At 45.0% G+C, this 25,752-nt stretch overlaps 1 protein-coding gene across 2 annotated transcripts in view; it reads right to left on the bottom strand.

Moving 5' to 3' along the window:
* SNAPC4 (small nuclear RNA activating complex polypeptide 4) overlaps positions 1-25,752 on the bottom strand; it is a 267,076-nt gene that overhangs the window by 15,243 nt on the left and 226,081 nt on the right. For both annotated transcript variants that reach the window (XM_085613150.1, XM_085613161.1), the window contains exon 22: positions 16,012-20,756. In XM_085613150.1, the coding sequence (XP_085469276.1) occupies positions 16,012-20,756 (4,745 nt within the window). The remainder of the gene's footprint in view (positions 1-16,011; positions 20,757-25,752) is intronic.

Here is a 25,752-nt window from a genome sequence, read left to right as displayed (position 1 = left end):
TCGTAGAGTCCTCAGTCCACGCCCCTCCTCGCTGTGTTCCTGTTGTCCTAGGGAGCCCGCTTTGCTGTTCTCCTGCAACCTTTCCTTTGTCCAGGCCCCTTTGCTGTTCTCCTGCAACCTTTCCTTTGTCCAGGCCCCTTTGCTGTTCTCCTGCAACCTTTCCTTTGTCCATGCCCCCCTCAGAACCTGATATGTGTATCTAATCCCTGATTCTCCCCGTCTCCAATTGGATGCAGTCGTGTGTGTTGTACTGAGCAACGCGACCGCGGTGAACTTGCAACATTGTTGCATTCCTCATTCCTTTACGCTCGGTTAGAGCGGTTGCATTCCCAGAGCCTTAGGCGTCAGCAGAGTCAGTCGGATACATTGTTTCCTGTATTCGAGCTCACCGCGCCTTGTAATCTGCTGAAGGGGATTGTATTTATTTTTACACGCGTTTGGTGCGCGTTTAGGAAATTCCTATGAGGATCCTCAAGTAATTTCTTGGCACTTGTTTGGTGCTTGTACATAGGCCTGTTGGTCACATTTTGTTTCTTTCGATATTGACTCACAGGGTTTCTGAAACCTAAAGAAATCCTCCTCTTCTTTTCATTTATACTCTTTTGTAGAGTCTTATTTGAGCCTCCAAGTCTGAATTTACCCCGTGTAGTATTCCTCCTTTTTAGTTTCCAACAGTGGCCCCGATCTCCTGTTCATTGCCTGGCAGATTTTCCTCCCCTGCCTTGCTGCTTCCTCCAAGTCCCAGCTGAGTCGCTGTTTGCAGCTTAACGAGATGTCCAGCGGGTAAGAGGGAAATGGGGTCGAGTTTAGTTCACCTTAACTTAGACAGTTTGATAGTTTTACAACCCTATGAGAGAGCAGAGAGTAATTACTCTTATTGTCTTTATTGTCTTTGCTGCAGGTTGTTTCTGCTGTGCTTATTAGGAAACGCCCGCTGGGGGATTCAAATGAGCTCTTCCAAACCTTGTCCCCACATCTCTCAGGGTCAGTCTGCTGCTAGAGTGTAAACAGGTTCACGCTTCCGTGGACTGTTCTCAAGAGTGTGGGGGGTATTCTCGTCGTTCCTGTGGATTGGGACTACGACTTCACGCAGGTGGGTCTACTAGGCGACAGAAAGCCAAGCCCACGTATTAAGTCCACCCGAACGACGATGAAAATGGAAGGAGCCGGTTTAGTATCTGAGACTCCTCATCCTAGCCCTACTATAGAGGAGTTGGCAGCAGCCCTGTTAGATTTACAGAGAGAAGTAGGGAGATTAAGGACAGAAAATCAACAACTACACCTAGAGTTAGAAAGACAACACCAAGTAGAGAGGAGCACGGTGTCTGAAACTCCACAGAAGAGTAAAAGAACATATATACAGCCTGCTCGTTTTCTAGTTCCTTCTCCGTTGGGTGAGCAGGTGACTGCTAGTACTTCCAATCCTCAAGCCATACAGGTAGATGTGCACACCCCTATCCCCGTTCCTTTAGCTGTCCCAGAAAGGTTTTATGGGGACAGCGCTAAATTTAATGTTTTTCTTAATCAATGTCAGTTACATTTTCTTTGTAAGGCTAATGCCTTTCCCGATGACGCGGCCAAAGTTGCGTTTGTAGTGTCCTATTTAGGGGGTAATGCTGCTAATTGGGCGATTCCTTTAGTGGAAAACAATGATCCCCTATTGTATAATTTCACGCTGTTTAAGGATTTATTGACCTATGTGACAGAATTCAATAGATTAATCGTAGAAACGCAATGGCCAGAAGAGAAACGGACCTCTCTCTTTTATAGAGGTTTAAATGATGACTTGAAATATCTTTTGTCTCATATAGTGGACCCTCCAGAGGATTGCTCTTCCTTTATCGACTTAGTGGTGAAGCTTAATCACCGTTTAACGGAAAGAAAAGGGGAGAAATCACGTGGGAACCTAGCACGACTGTTTATAGTGCGAGGAGATAAAAGAGAAAATAAAGAAACCAAAGACACTAGTGAACCGATGCAAATTGGAGGGGTGAGAAGTCCTTTAACCATCGAAGAAAAAGACAGACGTAGGAAACAGAATTTATGTCTTTATTGCAGGAAAGGGGGACATTATGCGAGAGGTTGTCCTAGTAAAACAGGAACGATTCCTAAGACCGCAGCTCTGTGTCAAGAATATGGTGCACCACATGGACTGGTGCATGTTTCGCGAAAAAGTGGTGTATGTGGCGAGGGGTAAGCCTGGGACATGGGTGAAAGTATGGGGCCCCTGGAACGACTACCGAGGGGGTATCTGCGCGCCGCCGCTGCTGCCTGATCCCTCGCCAGTCCCATCCCCTTAGCCGACTCATTCCCCCGCTGCCGGGCATTGGGTTCCCCCCAGTCCTCGCTTTGCTCTCTTCCCCCTCTTCACACTTCTGTGTATAGTTGGGATCCCCCCTCTTGGGGAGCACGTGCTGCTATTTTTGATTGTGGGTTGCCTTGTGGGTGTGGTTTTAATTTTTGTTGTTCTTAATTTAAAATGAAACCGCATAACGGGGCCTGGATGATGTGGTTTTTGACATTGTTATCTACTGAGAATTGCTCCTCCTGTAATACCACGTGTTCCATGAATGTATGTCGTATGTTCCTATCATTGCTAGCGGCCGGCCGGAAGGTTGTGGGCCCATACTTGTATACTTTTAAGACCTGTAATAAACGGTTTCAAAAAAAAAAAAAAAAAAAAAAGAATATGGTGCACCTTCGGAAAACTACAGCACTTGAAGAAAGACGAGACCGGTTCTTCGAGTTATATAAATCGGAAGGTCTCTGGAGTGGTGGCTAGTATACACACCCCGGTGGCACGCCATTTTACATTATCAGTCACTCTTGTTGTGTCCCTTCAAAGTCGCAAGACGCTATCCCTTCTTTTAGATTACGGGGCGACTGGCAATTTCCTAGATATACAATTGGCTCAAACCCTGCGTATACCTTTTTTGCAGAAATCCAAACCAGAACCCATTAGAGCCGTGGATGGGAAGGAATTATCATCTGGTTTGGTCACCTATCATACTCCTAAATTGACTATGGTGTGCAGCAATGGACATTCAGAACAAGTGGAGTTTGATTTGATAGACACACCAAATTTTGGGGCCATCCTAGGGGTGCCATGGCTTCAGACACATAACCCCTATATTGACTGGGTTTCTCGCAAGATCACCCTTAAATCCGCATATTGTATGCTACATTGTTACAACGAAGCCCATGATTGGGAGACGCCTCTATGTTGTGCTATGGAGACGATGGAGTCAGCGCTTCCGCCTATGTATCGTGACTTCGCAGAAGTATTCGATGTGGAGAAGGCCGCGGCCTTACCACCGCATCGAAGTTATGACTGTAGAATAGATCTGATCCCTGGGGTCGAATTGCCCGTGAGTAGGGTCTATGCTCTCACGGAACGGGAAACAGAGTACTTACAACAATATCTGGCAGAAATGTTGGACAAGGGGTTCATACGACACTCTACCTCCCCTGTATCCTCTCCCCTCTTCTTCATTCCAAAACGCGAAGGGGGTCTACGCGCCTGTTTAGACTACCGTGCCTTGAATAAGGCAACCATCAAGAACAAGTACCCATTACCGCTCATTTCAGTACTTCTGGATCAAGTGAGAGGGGCTAAGATATTCACCAAATTGGATTTGCGGGGTGCTTATCATTTGATAAGGGTAAAACAGGGTGACGAATGGAAAACCGCTTTTTGTACTAAGTTTGGCCTATATGAATACTGTGTCATGCCCTTCGGGCTATGCAATGCCCCTGCCGCATTTCAGTATTTCATCAATGACATCCTACGTGAATATCTTGACCTCTTCGTCATTGTTTACATTGACGATATTTTGATATTTTCCGAAAATGAGAACGAACATGTCGGTCATGTAAAAATGATTTTGAAAAAACTACTGGACAACCATCTGTTTGCCAAATTAGACAAAAGCTCGTTTCATACAGAAAAGGTGGAATTTTTGGGATTCATCATTTCGGCCGAAGGAATTCTTATGAACCCAAAAAAGATCGCAGCATTAGTCCAATGGCCTAGTCCCACCTCAGTGAAGGAGGTGCAATCGTTCATTGGGTTTGCGAATTTCTATCGACGCTTCATCGATCATTTTTCTGAGGTCATCACACCCATTACTAAGTTATTGCGTAAGGGTAGTCAATTTAAGTGGTCAGAGGAAGCAGAAAATGCATTTGTGCAACTGAAGAAAAGATTCACAACAGCACCGATAATGGGTCATGCAGATAACTCCCAACCCTATTACGTGGAAGCCGACGCTTCACAATACGCGGGAGGAGGAGTGTTATCGCAACGGAACACCACCACTGGGTGCCTACATCCTGTAGCGTATTTCTCAAAGAAACTCCTCCCTGCCGAACAGAACTATACTATAGGGGAAAGGGAACTCCTGGCCATAAAACTTGCCTTTCAGGAGTGGAGGCATTATTTAATGGGGTCCCCGCATACGATTACCATCTACACAGACCATCGCAATCTACAATTTTTCAGATCTGCCAAAGCTTTAACCCCTAGACAACTGAGATGGGTGTTATTTTTTAGTGAATACGATTTCATAATAACCTATCGGCCAGGGGCACAACAGGGAAGAGCTGATGCGTTGTCTCGATTAGATGCAGAGCATCGAATACATATTCATGAGCCCACTCCACTCATTCCTTACGATAAAATAATAGGAGTTACTGCTCCAGACCAACCCCCTGCAACATTTATGGAGCAGCTTATGGAAGCCTATGGAGAGATCTCTCCGCTAGAGTGGACCACTGATCAGCAACGAACCATCAAGGATGGATTATACCTACACCAAGAGAGGATATACATCCCTCTTGCCACTCTACAACAACAAATAATCAAGTGGTGTCATGACTCGTCCTTAACGGCTCATCCGGGGGTTGACAAGACTGTTCAGTTATGTCAAAGATGGTTTTGGTGGAAAGGAATGAGCAAAGATGTATTGTCTTATGTAGCCAAATGTCAGGTATGTGCTAGACAGAAAACCTCGCATTCCGTTCCGGCAGGGATGCTTCGTCCCATTTCCATACCTTCTATTCCTTGGCATACTGTTAGTATGGATTTTATCACTGATTTGCCCTCAGTACAGGGGTACAATACCATATTGGTGGTGGTGGATTTATTCACTAAAATGGCACATTTCATTCCTTTAAAAAAGCTGCCTACTGCGAAGGACTTGGCACAAGTATTCATAGAGCAAATCATCAGATTGCATGGAGTACCCTCTGTTATTATCACGGACAGAGGTGTTCAGTTTGTTTCTAGGTTCTGGCAGGGCTTATGTACAGCATTAGGAATAGATCATAGATTGTCCACAGCTTATCATCCCCAAACTGATGGCCAGACTGAGAGAACGAATCAGACGCTGGAACAATATCTGAGATGTTTACTGTCAACAGTCACCTCGAATTGGGTGCATGCCCTCCCGTTAGCGGAATTTGCTTATAACAATTCCATGCATTCCGCAACTGGGGTTTCCCCCTTCTATTTTGCTCATGCCCGCAATCCTAGGTTCATGCCCTTACCAGTACCTCTGCACCTAGAAAGCATACCTGCAGTACAACGGCATCATGCTACCATTTTAGAGACTTGGAAGGCTGCCTCAAGGGAGTTAAATAAAACTCAAGAGACTATGAAGAGACAGGCAGATAAGCATAGAAGACCAGCCCCGGAATATAAAGTTGGTGATCAGGTGTGGCTATCTACCAGGAATCTCAAATTGCCAGGTCCACGTAAACTGCAACCCCGTTACATAGGACCTTATAAAATCATCAAGACAATCACTCCCGTATCCATGAAACTAGAGCTACCTGAGGAAATGCAAATACATCCAGTATTCCATGTGTCCCTGTTGAAAGAACATCGAATCCCTATGACACCTGAGGTCCCTCCTCCTCCTATAATAGTTGGGGACGAGCTAGAATATGAAATCAAGAAAATCTTGGATTCTCGTAGATATCAGGGAAAACTACAATACCTGGTAGATTGGGTAGGTTTTGCTCCTGAGGATCGGTCATGGGAACCGGCAGAAAACGTGCATGCTCCTGTTCTGGTTCGTAGATTTCATGCACTACATCCTGACAAACCTCGCCCTGTGCAGCGGCCTTTGGGTGGGAGAACTGTTACACGACAAGCCTCTTGTGTCCTTGCGGGGATTCAGGGAAAGAAGCGAATAGCAACCTGTACTTTTTAGAAGCTCCCTTAGTGCAAGCTATAACAACCTGTACTTTTTAGACGCTCCCTTAGTGCAAGTGGAGGAGGGAGTGTCCACTGAGTTTCTCCCTTAAATAGCTCTCCTCAGCAGCAAACCGGTGCTTGGCTTTCAGATTCGTAGAGTCCTCAGTCCACGCCCCTCCTCGCTGTGTTCCTGTTGTCCTAGGGAGCCCGCTTTGCTGTTCTCCTGCAACCTTTCCTTTGTCCAGGCCCCTTTGCTGTTCTCCTGCAACCTTTTGTCCAGGCCCCTTTGCTGTTCTCCTGCAACCTTTCCTTTGTCCAGGCCCCTTTGCTGTTCACCTGCAACCTTTCCTTTGTCCATGCCCCTCTCAGAACCTGATATGTGTATCTAATCCCTGATTCTCCCCGTCTCCAATTGGATGCAGTCGTGTGTGTTGTACTGAGCAACGCGACCGCGGTGAACTTGCAACATTGTTGCATTCCTCATTCCTTTACGCTCGGTTAGAGCGGTTGCATCCCCAGAGCCTTAGGCGTCAGCAGAGTCAGTCGGATACATTGTTTCCTGTATTCGAGCTCACCGCGCCTTGTAATCTGCTGAAGGGGATTGTATTTATTTTTACACGTGCTTGGTACGCGTTTAGGAAATTCCTTTGAGGATCCTCAAGTAATTTCTTGGCACTTGTTTGGTGCTTGTACATAGGCCTGTTGGTCACATTTTGTTTCTTTCGATATTGACTCACAGGGTTTCTGAAACCTAAAGAAATCCTCCTCTTCTTTTCATTTATACTCTTTTGTAGAGTCTTATTTGAGCCTCCAAGTCTGAATTTACCCCGTGTAGTATTCCTCCTTTTTAGTTTCCAACAGTGGCCCCGATCTCCTGTTCATTGCCTGGCGGATTTTCCTCCCCTGCCTTGCTGCTTCCTCCAAGTCCCAGCTGAGTCGCTGTTTGCAGCTTAACGAGATGTCCAGCGGGTAAGAGGGAAACGGGGTAGAGTTTAGTTCACCTTAACTTAGACAGTTTGATAGTTTTACAACCCTATGAGAGAGCAGAGAGTAATTACTCTTATTGTCTTTATTGTCTTTGCTGCAGGATGTTTCTGCTGTGCTTATTAGGAAACGCCCGCTGGGGGATTCAAGTGAGCTCTTCCAAACCTTGTCCCCACATCTCTCAGGGTCAGTCTGCTGCTAGAGTGTAAACAGGCTCACGCTTCCGTGGACTGGCCTCAAGAGTGTGGGGGGTATTCTCGTCGTTCCTGTGGATTGGGACTACGACTTCACGCAGGTGGGTCTACTAGGCGACAATGGCAAGGTACGGTGCCAATCCAGAATGGCCAAGTGCAACAAGATCTTGCACTGGGGCGGGAACAACAGTGAACTTGACGAAGCCCCAGCGGAGCGGGAATGGCAGCACCCTCTACAGACCACGTGAGTGCGGTCGGACCCGCAGCCAGTGCGGAGGGACAATCAGCCGGACAGCTAACACCATGTCTGCCCAGACAGGCCACAGACGGAGGGATCATTCCGGACAAGACACCCAATGCCTCCCAAAGAGACCAGGAGGAGGGTGCGAGGTCAGATGGACCCCGCGGAGGAAGAGAGCAAGGGACTGAAATGCACACCAGCAAGGGCCGTGCTGTGAAGCTGCCGAAACACCTCAGTGACTTTCAGTTGTGAAATCTCTCTCTCTCTCTCTCTCTCTCTCTCTCTCTCTCTCTCTCTCTCTCTCTCTCTCTCTCTCTCTCTCTCTCTCTCTTTTTAGGTATTGTTGGGCTTGGAAATATTCAGTTTATATAATCCTAATAAAGAGCCTTCAAATATTTCAGATAGAAATTCAGGACCTGTATCTAGTTGTAGGGAGGTACTACGTCAGAGAGCCGCAGGCCAAGATGACTACGATGCATTTAGCTCCTGCAGAGGGTAGCGAGTATCCCCTAAAATCCGGCAAAAGGAGGACGTGAAATAACTTAGTACTCGGTAACATGCCGCCCGCAGCCAGGGCGTAGCTTTGGGGGGAGTTTGAGGCGTGACATCCCCCTAAGTAAAAGCATTCTTAGTTTGAGAGATGAGTCGCGTCTCCTGTGCCTGTATAGGTTTTTCTCGTCATCCTCGTTTGACTGAAAAGTTTTAACTGGTTATTAATTTTTTTTAATCAATAACTTAGACAGGGGCCCACCTAATGGAAACCTTGGTCATTCCTCCACCCTTTGACATACAGTTTTTTAGTTGGGAAATTTACGATTCACCCTCCCTGAATCTCACTGACTAAGCTACGACCCTGGTTGCGGCCCCGTGAAACCCGAAGTAGGGAGGAGCCTGTGGTCCGGGTCTGGGAATGTGTTGCTGCGCAGCATCCAACTCTCTGGGCGTGACACCGCTGACAGTGGAGTCTGACTGTCCAGTCTAAAGAGGTCGCTGGCGGCCCAGAGCGTGGCTATGAGCACACAAGGAGAGAGGAAGGCCGGCAAGCATTAATAAGTGCTGCCGGCGGCAGAGACCCTGGGCTCCAGGCATGACCCTGGAAGTGGGAGCCCAATATGGCCTGGTAGAAAAGGCCAGAGCAAACAACTGACCTAGCGGTCATGGGGACTGTGTAAAGCTGTGATGCACGATAACAGACCAGGGTGAAACAGTGCCAGCACCTTCTAAAAAGCCTGTACTACACACCTGGTGAAGAGGCACATTGTTTAGTTGCTATAACTTAGTTGAAACGTTTATAAGCCAATACTGGTTGATTGTTTGTGAATCAACATAGGTGCAACAGAGATATTATCAAGTGAGAAACTCAGGGTAAGCATTGCTCGACAGGCTTATTTTCGCATGCCACTTGGCTAATTCATCACTAGTCTATGAGAGTACTCTGTAGAGCGTGGTTGCATAGTGCACTTCATTCCTAAAGTAAATCTGAACCCTAAGAGATCACAGTATGAGGCCACCCAGGGAGATGTGGTTCGGAATCATCAACAGGACACACAATCATGAGGCCCTAAAACTGGAATACTTCCTTTTGTGACAACTGCCGACTTTTACCATTCTAGAGAAGCATGTGTTTTTCCTTCTCTTGACAATAATCTCTGAGGTGCTAAAACGATTTATACCCTGAACTTAGTATAGCAAAGGCACGTAACACAGGCGTGGGGAAGAACCACCACTGCCAAACCAAGCTCACATTCAAGCAAAGGAAACACACTAAATGCTAAGAGCCTGGCAGAGAAGAACAGCGCAACAAAACTGTGGAGCCAGAGGAGGAAATGGATACACCTGATATTAAAACACTACTCTTGGAAATGAAAAATAGCCTATCCACAATAGATGGGAAACTCAACTCCTTAACAGTAGAGTAGAGCAACTTAAGGAGAGAATGGATAGGCAAGCTGTGAGAATTGACATGGCAGAGTACAGAATTTCAGATGTGAAGGACACAATGACCTGACATAACACACTGCTTACTAAGCTAAGCAAAGAAATTGTGGAGATTAGAGCAAAAAATTAAGACCTAGAGGAAAGGTTGAGGAGGAGTAACTTGCTCATTACAGGAATAGCGCACCTATAAACACTAGAAAATGTTAAATTATGGAGAAACCATGCTAGTAGAAATGTTCAGTAGATATCAAATATGTTCATAGGTCAGTAGCAAAACACCCACCACCAGGAACCCCACTTCGACCTCCAATTGATAGAACATTGAACTATCAGGATAGGGACACAAAGTGCTTCATTTGAGCCGGTGGATTCAGGTGCTCGGCACTGGCACTTAATTGCCAACACCAGCATTTATCACAATCTGCCACATAGTGGTGCTGTGAGTCCAATTTTGAGATGAGTACAACTACAGTTGTTTAGTAATTCAATATACATTAAAAATGACTAAGACCTGCCACCCAACCATTCTTACAGCTTCGGGTAGCATAAAATAGTCTGAATTGTCACACTTGTAGAAGTGTGATGATTAGTAATTGTGTTAGTGCTCTCATTGGCAGCACTGGTCGAGCACTGGGGACACAATGCTCCAGTATCTTGCATAGATAGGGTCATTTATCTCATTCTTCCCAGACTTTACGCAAATGGTGCAGTTGGCGAGGAGTGTATTCGCCATGGTGAAAAAGAAACGACAACAGGTCAAAATCAAATAGGTGATGCTGTACCCCGTACGGCTGCACATTCTCTATGAAGACAAAACCTACATTGTTAATGATGCGCAAAAAGCAGGAGACTTTTTCAAATGAAACTGTGGAAGACAATCCATCACCAACAAAACTCTCCTCCCTTGTCTGCCACACTGAGTTTGAGCATTTCTGATGTGCAACTGCTGGAAAAGACGGCTCTTTGCACATACATGGACATATGCTTTTGATAATGTGGCTTATGTATATTACTATGTTGAACTGCCTTGCTTGATGTTTTCCTTTCTACAGATTGTGACTTTTACAGACTCCTGAACAGAGAAACACTAATAGGAAGTGGGCACGTGGTGCTCACACGCTTTCGAGGCCTCCTGCTGTATTCAAAGTTTGGTTGTGACCCTATGGGTAAATTGCTGACCAGCTTCGGGTTGGTATGGGTTTTGGGTGGTATAATGGGGAGAGTTTATGATGTTAAGTATATTTCTCAATATATCATAAAATAAACCATTAAATGTTACACTCAAACTAATAAATCTTATCCAATACATTGCTAGATCTATTGTGATTTTAAATGACAAAACCGCAGAGTACACCACCACCTCCCCTTAGTGTAAACTTCCACACATGGACTGTACGAGGACTCAATAATGCGCCCAAGGCCAGGTGGATATTGGCACACCCTGACTGTCATATTGTGCATATAGCCCTGTTACAAGAGACACACTTACATCCACATTCAGACTCGAGATTTGCACAGCGCTGGAGTGAAGGCAGATTTTACACTTCCTACTCAAATTAAGCAGTGGAACTGCCATAATAATAATAAAGAGTTCTGTTACAGTACGACAGGTGCTGAGAGATCCAGAGGGGTCTTATCTGAAGGCTAGCGGACACTGGGCATACTGCCTGTTACAATGGTTAACATTTATGGGCCAACTCTGGTGCACATCCTTTTTTTCGAACTTAGCAAACAACATGCAAGAAGGCCCTCAATGCACACTACTATGGGTGGAGACTTTAATCTTACACCAGATCCCCATATGGATTGAACATCTTGAACTAGATACTCAATGCCTTTATCCAAAGCCCTGCAGCAAATCATAGAACAATTTGAGCAAATACACATATGGAGACATTGAAATCCAGCTAAGCATGAGTATACACATAACTCCTTGCCAGACTCTCTGGATTGGACTGCTAGACAGTTTCTCAAGATGAATGACTGAAGTTCAGATATTAACTGTAACGCTGTTAGATCATTCACCGGTACTACTTAGAATAGTGTTTCCTGTGGAATACCGGACGTATAGATTATGGCATTTCACTTCAAAAGCAACAATGGACTCCATGTTAAAAACAGAAATCATTGACTACTTTCACAATAATATTAACAATACTATTAACAATACTTTCACAATAATATTAACACTATTACTAACTCAGTATTGTTTGGGAGGCCTTTAAGGGCTATGTTAGAGGCATATGTATTTCCAAATCATAGGGAATTCTTAAATCCATCAAGGCTAGGCTGGATATGCAATTAAAAAAGGTGCAACTTTTGGAATCCAAAATATGGGGGTGGGGGGGTGGGGGGAGTAGTAGATGCACAAAAACCTTTAGCGTACTGTACAAGAATATCATGCTAAAGTAAATAGGGAAATACACTTCCTGGGGAAATACCAACACCATGCGTAGATATGGAGAGGAAGAGTCCCCTTGGAGAGCATTGGCTGCTTTGATCTGTAAACCTTGTGCAGCAGCTGTAGTCACTGAGATCCGCACCTCTGAAACTGATTTTCTGACAGACCCACTAGAGGTCCTGCTGACTTTCACCAAATTCTATAACTCGCTTTGTGAGTCTGTTTCAACATCCCCCATGAGTCAAAATCGATAAATATTTAAATGAGGCCACCCTGGCCTTGATTAACTATTGTACACCGAGGATATCTGGACTTCCCTATAACTGAGTAGGATATTGCGGGTATAATACGCACAATGGCGAATGGAAAAGTCCCTGGTAATGATGGGCTAACTGTTGAATTCTATAAAGCAGTGTTTCCCAAACTGTGAGTCACAACCCACTGGTAGGCAAGGAGCTGATTTTTAGTGGGTTGCGAAAGTCAGAGCAATTAATAAAAATGCCTTTAAATTCAGTGTTTAACTTGTCACATTTACCCAAAGACAGAGGCCAAATGTAAGGCTGCTTAATTCTTTTAACATGGAGCTGGTGTTTACTGTTCTTTTCTTGACTGCAAAATGAGAGGAGTTTTTAAAGTGAATTATGTGACGATGTAGGGTTTTGGTTTTTGCAATACACATCAAAAGGTAAATACTTGGAAATGAACTGTATGCATCCAGCAGTTAGGAAAGCAAACATAAAACACTTTTTTGTAACTCTCAAGTGTGCTGGAAACAGAGATTTTAATAGGATCAAAACAAATCAAGATACTAATGATAAATATTCACAGAAACCCGATTTCCACAAATTATGATTTCTGTGCTATAAAGTTTTATCAGTAAAACTATATGTTTGTGCAAATTGAGTGGCCTTTTCAATGGAAGATGTGCTATCTGTAAATGACAATGCGCTACCACACGATGTTATAATTACATTCACAAATCTCCTGGCCTCATTTGCATTAATGGTAGGTGAGTCGGGAACGTTTGTTGTTCTAAAAAGTGGGTTTTGGTTCTAAATCGTTTGGGAACCACTGCTATAAAGAATACTGCACACTCAGAGCGCCGAACCTTATGAAGGTCTATCAAGAAGCTTTTGATATGGGTCAGATCCCTACTACAATGCAGGAAGCCCTGTTGATCACATTACATAAACCAGGCAAGGATCCCAACAAATGTAACTCTTATCAGCCATTGTCCCTCAGAAAAATGGATAACAACATTTTGTTGTTAGCCAGTAGGCTTCTCCCTCTCATTCCTACCATAGTATTACCCAAGTAATCTGGTTTTGTACCCGGACGGTCCACAGCTTGTAAACTCAATTACACAAATTAAACCCTGAGATTCATACTGTGGCGGCGTTTCTTGATGCTGCCAAAGCATTGATTCCTTAATATGGCCATTCAGAAGTCCTTCAAAATAGTTATGGGCGACCTATTCAACTTACTGGTCAAGTAAAAGGATGGATAGAACACCCACTTACTATAATTATGAGAATAGCCTTAATCAAAATGGCCATAATGCTCAAGCTTTTATACTTTAAAAAAAAAAATATTCCCATATGCCTGACAGCGCACTTTTAGGACATTACAAACTCTGTTGATCCAACTCATTTGGGCAGGCAAATGACCCCAGATAAAATGGAGCACATTGATACTTCCATACAAAGATGGTGTTCTTAACGTACCAGATTCGATTTTGTACTATTTCACCTAACCATGTAAAAGCCCCCATCACCTCCGCATGGACGAAGTGGAATTTTCCACTTTTATCACATCCCACTAGCTCCTCTTCTGCTCTCTTTCTCCAATACTGTACCTCTTCCCACTCCCATTACTAACCAAATACACCTCCTAATAGCCTAAAACAGAACTGTCTCCTGATGAATGCTCGATCTATGAATCCACCTGCACGTTCATGACCTGAGCTTGTTCACGTCTCCTGACCGCCTGCTCATCACTGAAACCTGGCTAGCTGATGATACCCCACTGACATGCCATAAAGCCATACTACCAGGATACGAAATCTCTACCCCAAGAAGACAGGAGGTAGCCTTGCAGTGATTTTCACAAACTATCAAATATAAATACTGTAATCTGACAGCTATTGGGGCTGTGCTGGTATGCTGCCCCTCTTCTCGTAGATTCTCCTGCTCATTTTTACTGATATATAGACCCCAACTGAACAGTGGCGCTTTCACTGACACCTGAATTGATGCTGTCTTGGAGATAAGAATAAACCACAACCATGCCCTAGTCCTAGGAGGCCTTCACATGTGATTGGATCAACCAGACATCTCACAAATAAAATATATAATGGTTAACCGAGAGGTCCTCAACCTGGCACTGCTGGTGGAGGGCCCTAAACATGCACCTAACTACACCCTTAGACATAACTTTCTTGGGACTAGATCTTGAGACAATAACTGGAAACTCCCCATTAAGTAGGTCTGATCATTACATGATCTTCCATAACAGCCTCCTAAGACAATTACAAAAAGAATGAAATGATCAAGACTATCTACAGACGATGGAAGAAACTCTACCTTTCAGCATTTCCCAATAATCAAACAACAGAAGTGAATCTACAGCTGTCTTGCCAAAGGGTTTGGCAGACGTATACCAGAAAAAACATTGAGTTGTGCGAAGTACGGAAAGAAAACCTATTGAATGAACAAAAAGATAAGTAAACTAAAACCGAACAAGGTGTCTCACCAGAATGTGAAACACCCATCTAAAGAGCAGAATCAGATCCTTTCAGAATTTCGCAAACTCATGCTTATGTACCAAAATGGGACACTTGCTGGCCTCTTGCAGGGCCACTGCTAATGAGCTCGTGATGAAATCAAAGAAACTGGTGAGCTCTGTGAGGAGTAAAATGGCCCAAATGAGCAAACAGAACGAAGGATAAATATAGGCATCAGTTTCGAGCTTCCTTCAGATAGCTCTTAGAAGCCAAATTCAAAGAACTGGTCAAGTTAAGCAGCCATCTGGATCTCCGTCAGGTCCTTGCCAGTCATGATTCTTCAGACATCCTACTATATTAACTCAGCAGCCACTGTGGCAAGAAACATCATCCAACAATTAACAGGACCTTCCGCTCGAAACTGAAGAGCTTCTTCATCAGATCACACATTAAAAAAACAACAAAACCACAATCTATCAAACCGTGCAAACTACAAACCAATTTCTATTGGCTCCTTCCTAGGAAAAGTATTTGAAAGTGATGTGTTATCCCAGATATCTGATGTCATAGAAGGGAACAATATTTTGTCTGGCCAACAAGTGGGCTTCAGCCCAGACAGAGGCCCTGAATCCACCTTGATTTCCATTTGGGATGAGATAAAATGGAGGATAATATATAAGAAGCAGCAGCACTGCTACTTCTGAAACTAATGGGCGCCTTCGACACTGTCCACCAGACTCGGCTGTTCAGACTACAAAAGCTCAGCATTCAGTGAAATATAATAGAATGTATATCATCATAGGCAGGCACTGCATCGTTTTACTACCTTAATTTGCATTAACCTCTCTCCCCAGTCAGTTTGGAGTTGGCCAAGGCTCAATTGTCTCTTCCTCCAATTCAACACTACCAAAACTGGCCAGTTCCTTCTGCCAATTTGCTACACTATGCTGACAGAACCACTAAAGCTGGAAAAGCAGAGACACCTGAACCATCATTAATAGCATGTGTTATATTCCTAGTTGCACAGTTTGGTATTTCTGCAAGGATATAGCTGTGTCTACCAATGCTAACACGGAAACAGCATCAACATTGTTCCACAGATGCAGGTTAGGTATGAGCAAAGAGGTCAAACATGATTCAGTATGTGATGAGAGGGAAAGCATTGGTAGTTTGTGGAGAAGGACCAGAAATTACAGACTAAAAAACTAGATGGTGGAAATAAAGAAGGAATTGTGAAATCGGTTATCCTTAAAATCTATGATGATTTCTGAGCACACTCAGACTCTACTTAACAACTGCACATTACACACTGTATGAACTGTGCAACATTACCTGATCTGGCTGGGCATCGCACTGAGCTGTAGGAAGGCTTTTAGCTGCACTGTCCACCTGCATTTTAGCCAAAGGATTTCCTGGATTCGCTTTCCTGTAGATTGCTTCCTTACCCTCATCGTCTGTAAAGTCCATCTCATCATACTCAACCGCTACCTCTTGATAGTCATCCACTTCGTCATCAGTATCGCCATATGTGTAGTGAGTGGAACGTACCGTTGTTCTGATTCCTGGAGGAGGCATTGTAGCCAAAAAAGCTGGTACGGTAAACGCTGATAGGAACCGGGCTTTCAGCAGGAGATACGCTGGATTGTCCTTAAGTTTATGAGCAACCAGTTCTTGTATAACCTGCAGTTGTTTGTCTGTAGTCCTTTCCTTATTTTCTTCATTAGATTGAAAAAGTCGAAGAGCATTTTTCTCCAACACCTTTTTCTGCTGTAGAAGTCTTGACAAAGTCTTCAAGTTGCAAGTGGAAGGTGGCATGTAGGGTAGGCCATCTTTTAATGGTGGCACATGAATGCCATGTGCTCCTTTCAGCCAACTCTTTACCTTTCCTTCTTCCTCTATGGAAACTATGCTCGGATCCAGAACTTTTTTCTCAGAACCTGATACAGGTGGGTGATTTTTGCTGTTATCAGTAGCAGAGACCAGAGGCGTGGCTGGGGTCCTTGCAGCAACAGATACAGGTGGCTGGATTTGGTTATTATCAGTACTAACGACAGGCAGGGTGGATGTACTCATGGAAGTAATAGATACCGGTGGGTGAATATGGCTCACACTATTGCTAGCTACAAGTGTTGTGGCTGAGCTCCTTGCGGCAGCATACATAGGTGGATGGATTTGATTATTAATGGACACTGGAGGTGCTGCACACATTGCAGAAACAGATACTGGTGGACAGATTTGGTTCTGATCCTTACTAGAGACAGGTAGAGTTGCAAAGCTCACTGTAGCAATAGACACAGATGGCTGGATTTGGTTCTTCTCATTACTAGGGCCAGGTGCTGTGGCAAAACTCCTTGGAACAATAGATACAGACGGCTGGATTTGGTTCTTCTCATTACTAGGGCCAGGTGCTGTGGCAAAGCTCCTTGGAACAATAGACACAGATGGCTGGATTTGGTTCTTCTCATTACTAGGTACCGGTGCTGTAGCAAAGCTCCTTGGAACAATAGATACAGACGGCTGGATTTGGTTCTTCTCATTACTAGGGCCAGGTGCTGTGGCAAAGCTCCTTGGAACAATAGATACAGATTGCTGGATTAGGTTCTTCTCATTACTAGGTACCAGTGCTGTGGCAAAGCTCCTTGGAACAATAGACACAGATGGCTGGATTTGGTTTTTCTCATTACTAGGCACAGGTGCTGTGGCAAAACTCCTTGGAACAATAGATACAGATTGCTGGATTTGGTTCTTCTCATTACTAGGTACCGGTGCTGTGGCAAAGCTCCTTGGAACAATAGATACAGATGGCTGGATTTGGTTCTTCTCATTACTAGGGCTGGGTGCTGTGGCAAAGCTCCTTGGAACAATAGACACAGATGGCTGGATTTGGTTCTTCTCATTACTAGGTACCGGTGCTGTAGCAAAGCTCCTTGGAACAATAGATACAGACGGCTGGATTTGGTTCTTCTCATTACTAGGGCCAGGTGCTGTGGCAAAGCTCCTTGGAACAATAGATACAGATTGCTGGATTAGGTTCTTCTCATTACTAGGTACCAGTGCTGTGGCAAAGCTCCTTGGAACAATAGACACAGATGGCTGGATTTGGTTTTTCTCATTACTAGGCACAGGTGCTGTGGCAAAGCTCCTTGGAACAATAGATACAGATGGCTGGATTTGGTTCTTCTCATTACTAGGTACCGGTGCTGTGGCAAAGCTCCTTGGAACAATAGACACAGATGGCTGGATTTGGTTTTTCTCATTACTAGGCACAGGTGCTGTGGCAAAACTCCTTGGAACAATAGATACAGATTGCTGGATTTGGTTCTTCTCATTACTAGGTACCGGTGCTGTGGCAAAACTCCTTGGAACAATAGATACAGACGGCTGGATTTGGTTCTTCTCATTACTAGGGCCAGGTGCTGTGGCAAAGCTCCTTGGAACAATAGACACAGATGGCTGGATTTGGTTCTTCTCATTACTAGGTACCGGTGCTGTAGCAAAGCTCCTTGGAACAATAGATACAGACGGCTGGATTTGGTTCTTCTCATTACTAGGGCCAGGTGCTGTGGCAAAGCTCCTTGGAACAATAGATACAGATTGCTGGATTAGGTTCTTCTCATTACTAGGTACCAGTGCTGTGGCAAAGCTCCTTGGAACAATAGACACAGATGGCTGGATTTGGTTTTTCTCATTACTAGGCACAGGTGCTGTGGCAAAGCTCCTTGGAACAATAGATACAGATGGCTGGATTTGGTTCTTCTCATTACTAGGGCTGGGTGCTGTGGCTAAGCTCCTTGGAACAATAGACACAGATGGCTGGATTTGGTTCTTATCATTAGTAGGGCCAGGTGCTGTGGCTGGGCTTCTAACGGCTAAAGACACAGGTAGCTGGATTTGGTTCTGATTGCTACTAAAAACAACTTGTGTGGCTGGGTTCCTCATGGCAACAGATACAATGGGCAGACATTTGTTCTTATCATCACTAGTCCTAAGTGGTGTGGCCAGATTAGTCACAGCAATAGATGCATGTGGCTGGATATTTTTATTTTCATTGCTAGCCACAAGCAGTGGGGCAGGAAATGGGCTCTTTGCAGTAACAGAAACGGGTGGCTGGGTCATGCTGTTAGCAGCCAGAGGTGTAGTGGGTGTACTCTTTGCTAATAGGGCAGATACAGTTGGTTGGTTTGGTTTCTTATCAACACTGGCACGAGGTGGTATCGGAGCACTCCTCACATCAAAAGACACAGGTAGTCGTATTTGGTTCTTATTGGTACTATAGAAAACTTGTGCGGTTGGGTTTGTCACAGCAACAGACATGATGGGAAGATTTGTGGTCATATTTGTACTTGCCACAGAAGGTGTGGCTGGGCTTCTCACTGCAACAGAGACAGCTGGGCAAATTTGGTTTATATCTTTACTAACCACAGGAGGTGTGGCAGGGGTTTGGCTCCTTGCAATAATTACAGGTGACTGAATTTGGTTTATGCCGCTACTAGCAACAGGTGGTGTAGCTAGGCTACTTGCAACTACAGGACACTGTATACTCTCTGCTTTAGGAATAGCAATAACATTTCTAGTAACCGAAGTCAGAGGGCGTTTGGGTGCTTGAACAAAGGTATCGGAGAATGTTTGCACAAGTGGCCTCTTTTTACCAATTTTCTGTGCTTCGCTCTGGAAGGAAGGCGACTCTTCAAGCTCAGTAAGTCCACCCTTGCTCAGGCTGATTAAACTGAGAGAGCACTGCAGTTCTGCACTTGAAATTATCATTGGCTTGTTTGCTGGAGGCAACACAGCCATGAAGGATGGTCCACTTGAGGGGGAAGCAGCCCCGAGTTCACCAGATGTGCATGATTCAGTCGTATTGGGGCAGTGCAAAGGAACCGCCAGGACAGGCACTGATGACGCTGATGGAAGAATATCCAAAGGACACTTTAGTTTTGTTACCTGTTTTTTGACTGATTTAATGGATGGTGCATTTGCCTGGGAAGTGGGTGCAGCTGGACTGCTTGTTACATTTGTGTTTGCATTAGTCACTGATAGGTGTGCTCCTTCAGCAGACACCTTGTCTCCAGAAATACCTGCCAATGGCAGCAATTCTGTTTTGGGTAAAGCCATCTGTAGACTGGAGCTGGGAAAGCCCAATAGTGTGTGAGTCGGCACAGGAACCAGTCCCTGTGGCGTTACAAACAAGGTGAAGGGCATCAGTTTGTTGGTTAGATTTTGAGGCCCTCTCTGTGAGGGTAAAGCTGCGGGCAGCAAGCTCAAGATGCTGTTTTGTGAATAATTTGGAACTGAAGATCCAGCCTTGGAAATTGAAGCTTTGGTTTCAGGTGCAACTGTTGTGGCCTTTGGAGCTGTTTGAGCAATCTCTTTTTCAGTAGGTAATTTATGTGGAACTGGGCACGTCATACCAGCTTGTCCTTGCAGAGACTGGGATATCAAGTTATTTCCCACCATTGTCGTAACACTTGTCCCGGAACGGCTACTTGTGTGAGATACTGAAGTTCTGCTTGAAATTGGCATACGTTCTCCTTTATTATGTATCATACACTTATCTGAGCCTGCACTCATCTCCTGGGATAAGGTAGAGCCTTCTACACACTTGGATTTCCTTTCCGAGAGATTTATTGATGTACGCGATCTGGAAGATGCCGCTGGTGATGGCAAAGGCAACAATGGAGCTTGTACAGTGTTTATCAAAGGAAATGCATTCTTAGGGGATGGCAAAGCATGTGGCTGGCTTGACCTAGGTTTAGGCTGTAGGGCAATCAATACTTGGGGAGTCACAACTCTGGGTCCAACAGCAACAGCCTTCTCACAGGGTGCTGCACTAGTAAAAGATGTTGAGTTCTTCATCCTTTTCTCCCTCAGTAATTCCCAGACAGTTTTAGGTTTTTCTTTTGGTACACGAAATGGGCGGCGTAAAGCATCTGGTCCCTGCATCTTATGCCCCTGTGATTCTGTATTGCTGCTTGATGTTTTGAGACCAGACAAGGCATTGGTGGTATTCGGCAGGGTCCCAGGTGGCATGGGAGGTACTCTTGGTGGCACTCTTGGAGGGTAACGTTTCCCTGGGCGACCTACAAAAGAAGAGAACAAGTTATTAAGAAGAGAAGATTTTTACTTTTGAGTAATTTAACACACAAGCATAATGTTTATGAGGGTTTCACATGCTGTTCCCAAGTCTATGAAAGTTTGACAGATCAAAAGTAAAAACAAATTTGGAAACAAAGGCCACTGATATGCCACACATACAGGCCTACTACAAGCCTTGGCTTTTCAGACTCAAACTTTCCAAACCAGGCACTAATCTCAAGACCATCACCATTCATGAATTTAGGTGCAGGAATATTAGTGTAGAGTGTCCACAGACTGTCCATTGACTCCTTCTGCCACCATGAATCAATGGGTTAACATTTAAGCTGAATGGTAGCACTGCCTTCCCCACCTTCCTACATCTTCTCCTGAGCATTAGGAACACCTCTACAAGTAAAAGACAGATCAGGTTTCAACTACAAACAGCATTCTCTCCATTCAAGAGTTGTCATAGTACTGAAGACTGGTCATCACACTTCCTAACCATAAGCACTCCACGACGAAAATTGCAAACTCAATTCTGAATGCAAGTCTCAAACCATGAGTATTCTCTTTTCTGTTCAAAAACATCTATTTGATTTTATCATAAAACCAGACATGCAGCAACTAGGGTAACAAAATAAGAAGATTATTGGGTGAAAATAACATCAAGTAACAACAATTAGCAAACACAATGACAGAAAAGATATAGGGCCCGATTTCTAATTTGGCAGTTGGCTCCTTCACCACCGGACGATTGAGTAAATTACTCCGTCACCCTGGCCGAAGTCACAACAGCCACATTCTGAGCTGTCCATTGGACATTTCAAGGATTGATAGGAATCGCCGTCAAGGCATTTCCTGCCACTGTTTCTCACTTTGCTTTGCGGCTCCATCATACATGGTGGAGCCTTGTGGCAAACTTACAATTCCTTTTTTTTTTTTTAACAATTTTTATTGCGTCAAGTGTCAAATACACTGCAGCGCTTTGTAACCCAGAGGCTAACCGCTACATTTTACAGCACAGAAATTGCTTTGACATTTAAGATATACATTTTGTAAAAGAAAAATCACCAAGAAAACTCCCCCCCCCCCAAATGCACTGTCTTTGCACCACATATTAGACATCACCTGACCTCCCACCGCATCCATGACGAGTCCTGCTTAACAATTTGGCTCCTGTACGACATTCCTACCCAATTAACCCAGCATTGCTGCATCTCCCGCATAGACGGGCTCCAGGTGAAGGTCTCTATAATCCGCCCATCTCTTTCAGATCTTCAAGTGCTTGAGCGGACATCCCCGGGCTTTAAAAATAGGAGCCTTTCAGATCAATATTAAAATCAAGACCATTTTTCCATTACAATTCCTTTTTTGATTTAAAATAAAAAACTTTCCAAAAACAGGATATTCTATTTGAAAATAAAAAAACAGTTCCCCTCCTCGCCGTGGGAGTTTTATTCCATGACCAGAGGGGCATTGAGCACAGAACACTTTTCAGTGACCTTTACTGCCAGGTTTTTCCTGGCGGTGATAGACACTAAAAAACAGCTATATATCATATGTCTGCCCATCTAAATTAGATTGGCGGACATATAGCCAATTCTCCAACGGGGCTTATTCTGTTGGATGTCTGTATAGGCAGAGGCTACAGAGTAGTCTCTGTTGTCTATACACGGAAGGTCCCCCAACTCTAAATAAGGCGTACGGACCTTCAGGTAGGCGGAAAGGTTACTCCTTTGCTGTGGCGACAGAGCATCCTGTCCACCAACAACTGAATCAGGTCCATAGTCTAACAGACAATCTTACATCATGGGCAGCCTGAGACTCCTAGCCATGGGAAGATAAAAATGTACTAATAACATTTTGAATCAACTAACCAGAAGATACATACGGATACAGAGGAAGTAAATGAGGATCGGAGAACAGAGCGAGCAACATTGTGGTCAATTTTAAAACAGAAATTTTAAAAATCAAAGTATCTCTGACTTAATTGGCCTGTAGCGTACACAACTCAAAGAACTGTTACCTATTTGGCCCATAAGTGCTGCTTCTTGTGAAGGCATCCATATTGCTCTGTTTCAGTTTTTAATCTTGTACCGCCTAACACCTGAACAGCAAAGATACGAAATCTTCCTGAACGGATACCTGGGAATATTTATAAAGATGGGGAAGCTGCAGAAATATAAAGCATCCATTACTCAAGCACTGACAAAACTAATGTTTCTGTCTTTTGTCCAGTAAAAAGGGCTTTGTGAGAGAGCAGATCTGACCATGCTCTAAGATGGGCACCATCACAAGAAGCGGTGGTGTGCCTACCTACCTTTCTGAAGCTCTTCTTGGCTCTGTGGTTATAAGTTCGTCCAGCATTGGTGAGTTCAGGGTGGAAGCGCCCCGATGAGCAACATGCGGTGATTTGCGCTACATGCTGGAACCCGAAGAAATACACTTCGGCACTGGAATTGCAAGGTGACTACAAGGCGGCGCAACATCGGTGTCTGGCCACACTTCTGAGCAGGATTGAGCGCCACAGTGTCACAAACCTACAAGTGCCATGAGGGTTCCCTTTGCCCCTGGCAGAGCGTAACAGAAGGAGCTGAGTGAGATTTGACAAGACGTCAGAGGCAGGCTACATCACACAATGGTGGTGGTGATGCCCCGCCATGTGAAGGACGATTGTGCTGCATAGAAGAAGAGGGAAAAGGTGCCAATGAGTCCAAAGTTTCCCTCCCTTCTTCATGAGTAAGCGCTATTTAACACAACTGGACTGAACCTGTCAAGAAGCTAACCTGGACATTTTCACTGAAGGTCTCAAGGAAGACACATGGAGAGGCACACGAGGAGCCTGAGCCCACTGATGCTGGGCCATCCGAAGCAAAACTGTAGCAATCTACCCAACATGTGAAGGAAAAAGTGGTTTTGTTGGAAGGGGCGCTGGAGGAGTTCAAAAATCTTGTGACACAGTGAGCGCACTTGACAAGTGAGTCTCCACCCTTGACACGGGGAGGACAACAAAACAGAACCCAAATGAAAAGATTGAGTTGTGCAATAATCCATTATATGTCACGCACACTTGGAAACCAAGGTGGAATCCCTGGAGAAGATGGCAAGGAGCACATACATCAGAATAGTCTACATGCACCCTCTTGTTCATAACAAGAACTTTGGAGGTATTGTTCAGCCATTTCACATCAAGAGGGTTGGGATTCGATCCCCCTTGCCAGATGCAGGCACTTCAAGCTACTAGACTGCCCATAAAGGGCCAACTGGACAGTGAATCGATGTGAGTAGAATTATCCAGTGCCAGACACAAACTAATAATTAAAGCAGCTGACAAGTCAAGGAGCCTTTGGCTATCTGGAATTGTTCCCAGACCTCAAAAGAGGATACTCTTACGGAGGCATAAGTTACGGTCCACAGAGTTGTTTGCGGTGGCATTTCTTATGGCTAATTCAAGGATGAGGTAAGAGGAGAGGGTTCACAGTTTCGTCCAATGAACTTTGAACTCACATATTGCTGGAGAGTTTAAAGGGCTCAAGGCAGGCTGAAGTTAAGTTTTCCTCCATACATGTATTGTGCATATGCTAATGGAGGGGAAGAATGTGTTGATTTGGAAGCTGGGATATGTGTGCACAGGTAGCCTACATATCAGCTCAAGATGGCAGCCTACTTTGTGGCATAGGCGCTGGGAAGTAGGGGTGTGGGAGCAGGGCCGGACTGGAAACCCAAAGCAGCCCTGGACATTTTCTTGCACCAGCCCCTGCCTGGCCCTGGGAGGCTGGAAATGCTTGCTTGTTTCTTTTATAACTGGGAGCAGATATTGCAGTATCCCTGCAAAACCGGCCTCCGGTAACAAAACCTTGCAGCACCCCTGCAAAACCGGCCTCCGGAAACAAAACCTTGCAGCACCTCTGCAAAACTGGCCTCCGGAAACAAAACCATGCAGCACCCCTGCAAAACCGGCCTCCGGAAACAAAACCTTGCAGCACCCCTGCAAAACCGGCCTCCGGAAACAAAACCTTGCAGCACCCCTGCAAAACCGGCCTCCGGAAACAAAACCTTGCAGCACCCCTGCAAAACTGGCCTCCGGAAACAAAACCATGCAGCACCCCTGCAAAACCGGCCTCCGGAAACAAAACCTTGCGGCACCCCTGCAAAACCGGCCTCCGGAAACAAAACCTTGCAGCACCCCTGCAAAACCGGCCTCCGGAAACAAAACCTTGCAGCACCCCTGCAAAACTGGCCTCCGGAAACAAAACCATGCAGCACCCCTGCAAAACCGGCCTCCGGTAACAAAACCTTGCAGCACCCCTGCAAAACTGGCCTCCGGTAACAAAACCTTGCAGCACCCCTACAAAACTGGCCTCCGGTAACAAAACCTTGCAGCACCTCTGCAAAACCGGCCTCCGGAAACAAAACCTTGCAGCACCCCTGCACAACCGGCCTCCGGAAACAAAACCTTGCAGCACCCCTGCACAACCGGCCTCCGGAAACAAAACCTTGCAGCACCCCTGCACAACCGGCCTCCGGAAACAAAACCTTGCAGCACCCCTGCACAACCGGCCTCCGGGAACAAAACCTTGCAGCACCCCTGCACAACCGGCCTCCAGTAACAAAACCGTCCCCCACCCTTCCAGCCTCCCAGGGAAACACCTGAAGCCCGTTACGGCCAGTCCGGCCCTGTGTGGGAGTGCAGCAGCACCCTTAAAATAACAACACCGGAGTTCAGAAGGTGACTGATCAATACAGCTGCATTTAAATCGTGTTTGTATCTTGTCACAGAGGTGAAGTGTCAGGCTCTGTCTTCTGACAAATTGCTACTTATTCTTCTAACATATTGGTCGATGTTTACTTTCACTAAATGCAATGTTAGAGGATTTTGCAAAGTGAACTATGTGACAATCTTGCTGGGATACAAGAAGAGTGAAAGGAAAGGGGGTAGGATGTCATTTTCTTGTGTGTAATCAGTAAAATTGGAAGTCTGTGCAAATTTAGTGGGCA

The sequence above is a fragment of the Triturus cristatus genome, chromosome 1_2 (assembly GCF_964204655.1).
Source record: "Triturus cristatus chromosome 1_2, aTriCri1.1, whole genome shotgun sequence".
Classification (NCBI taxonomy): Eukaryota; Metazoa; Chordata; class Amphibia; order Caudata; family Salamandridae; genus Triturus; species Triturus cristatus.
Note: the sequence above shows the minus strand (reverse complement) of the source record. Positions and strands in the feature narration are given on the sequence as shown.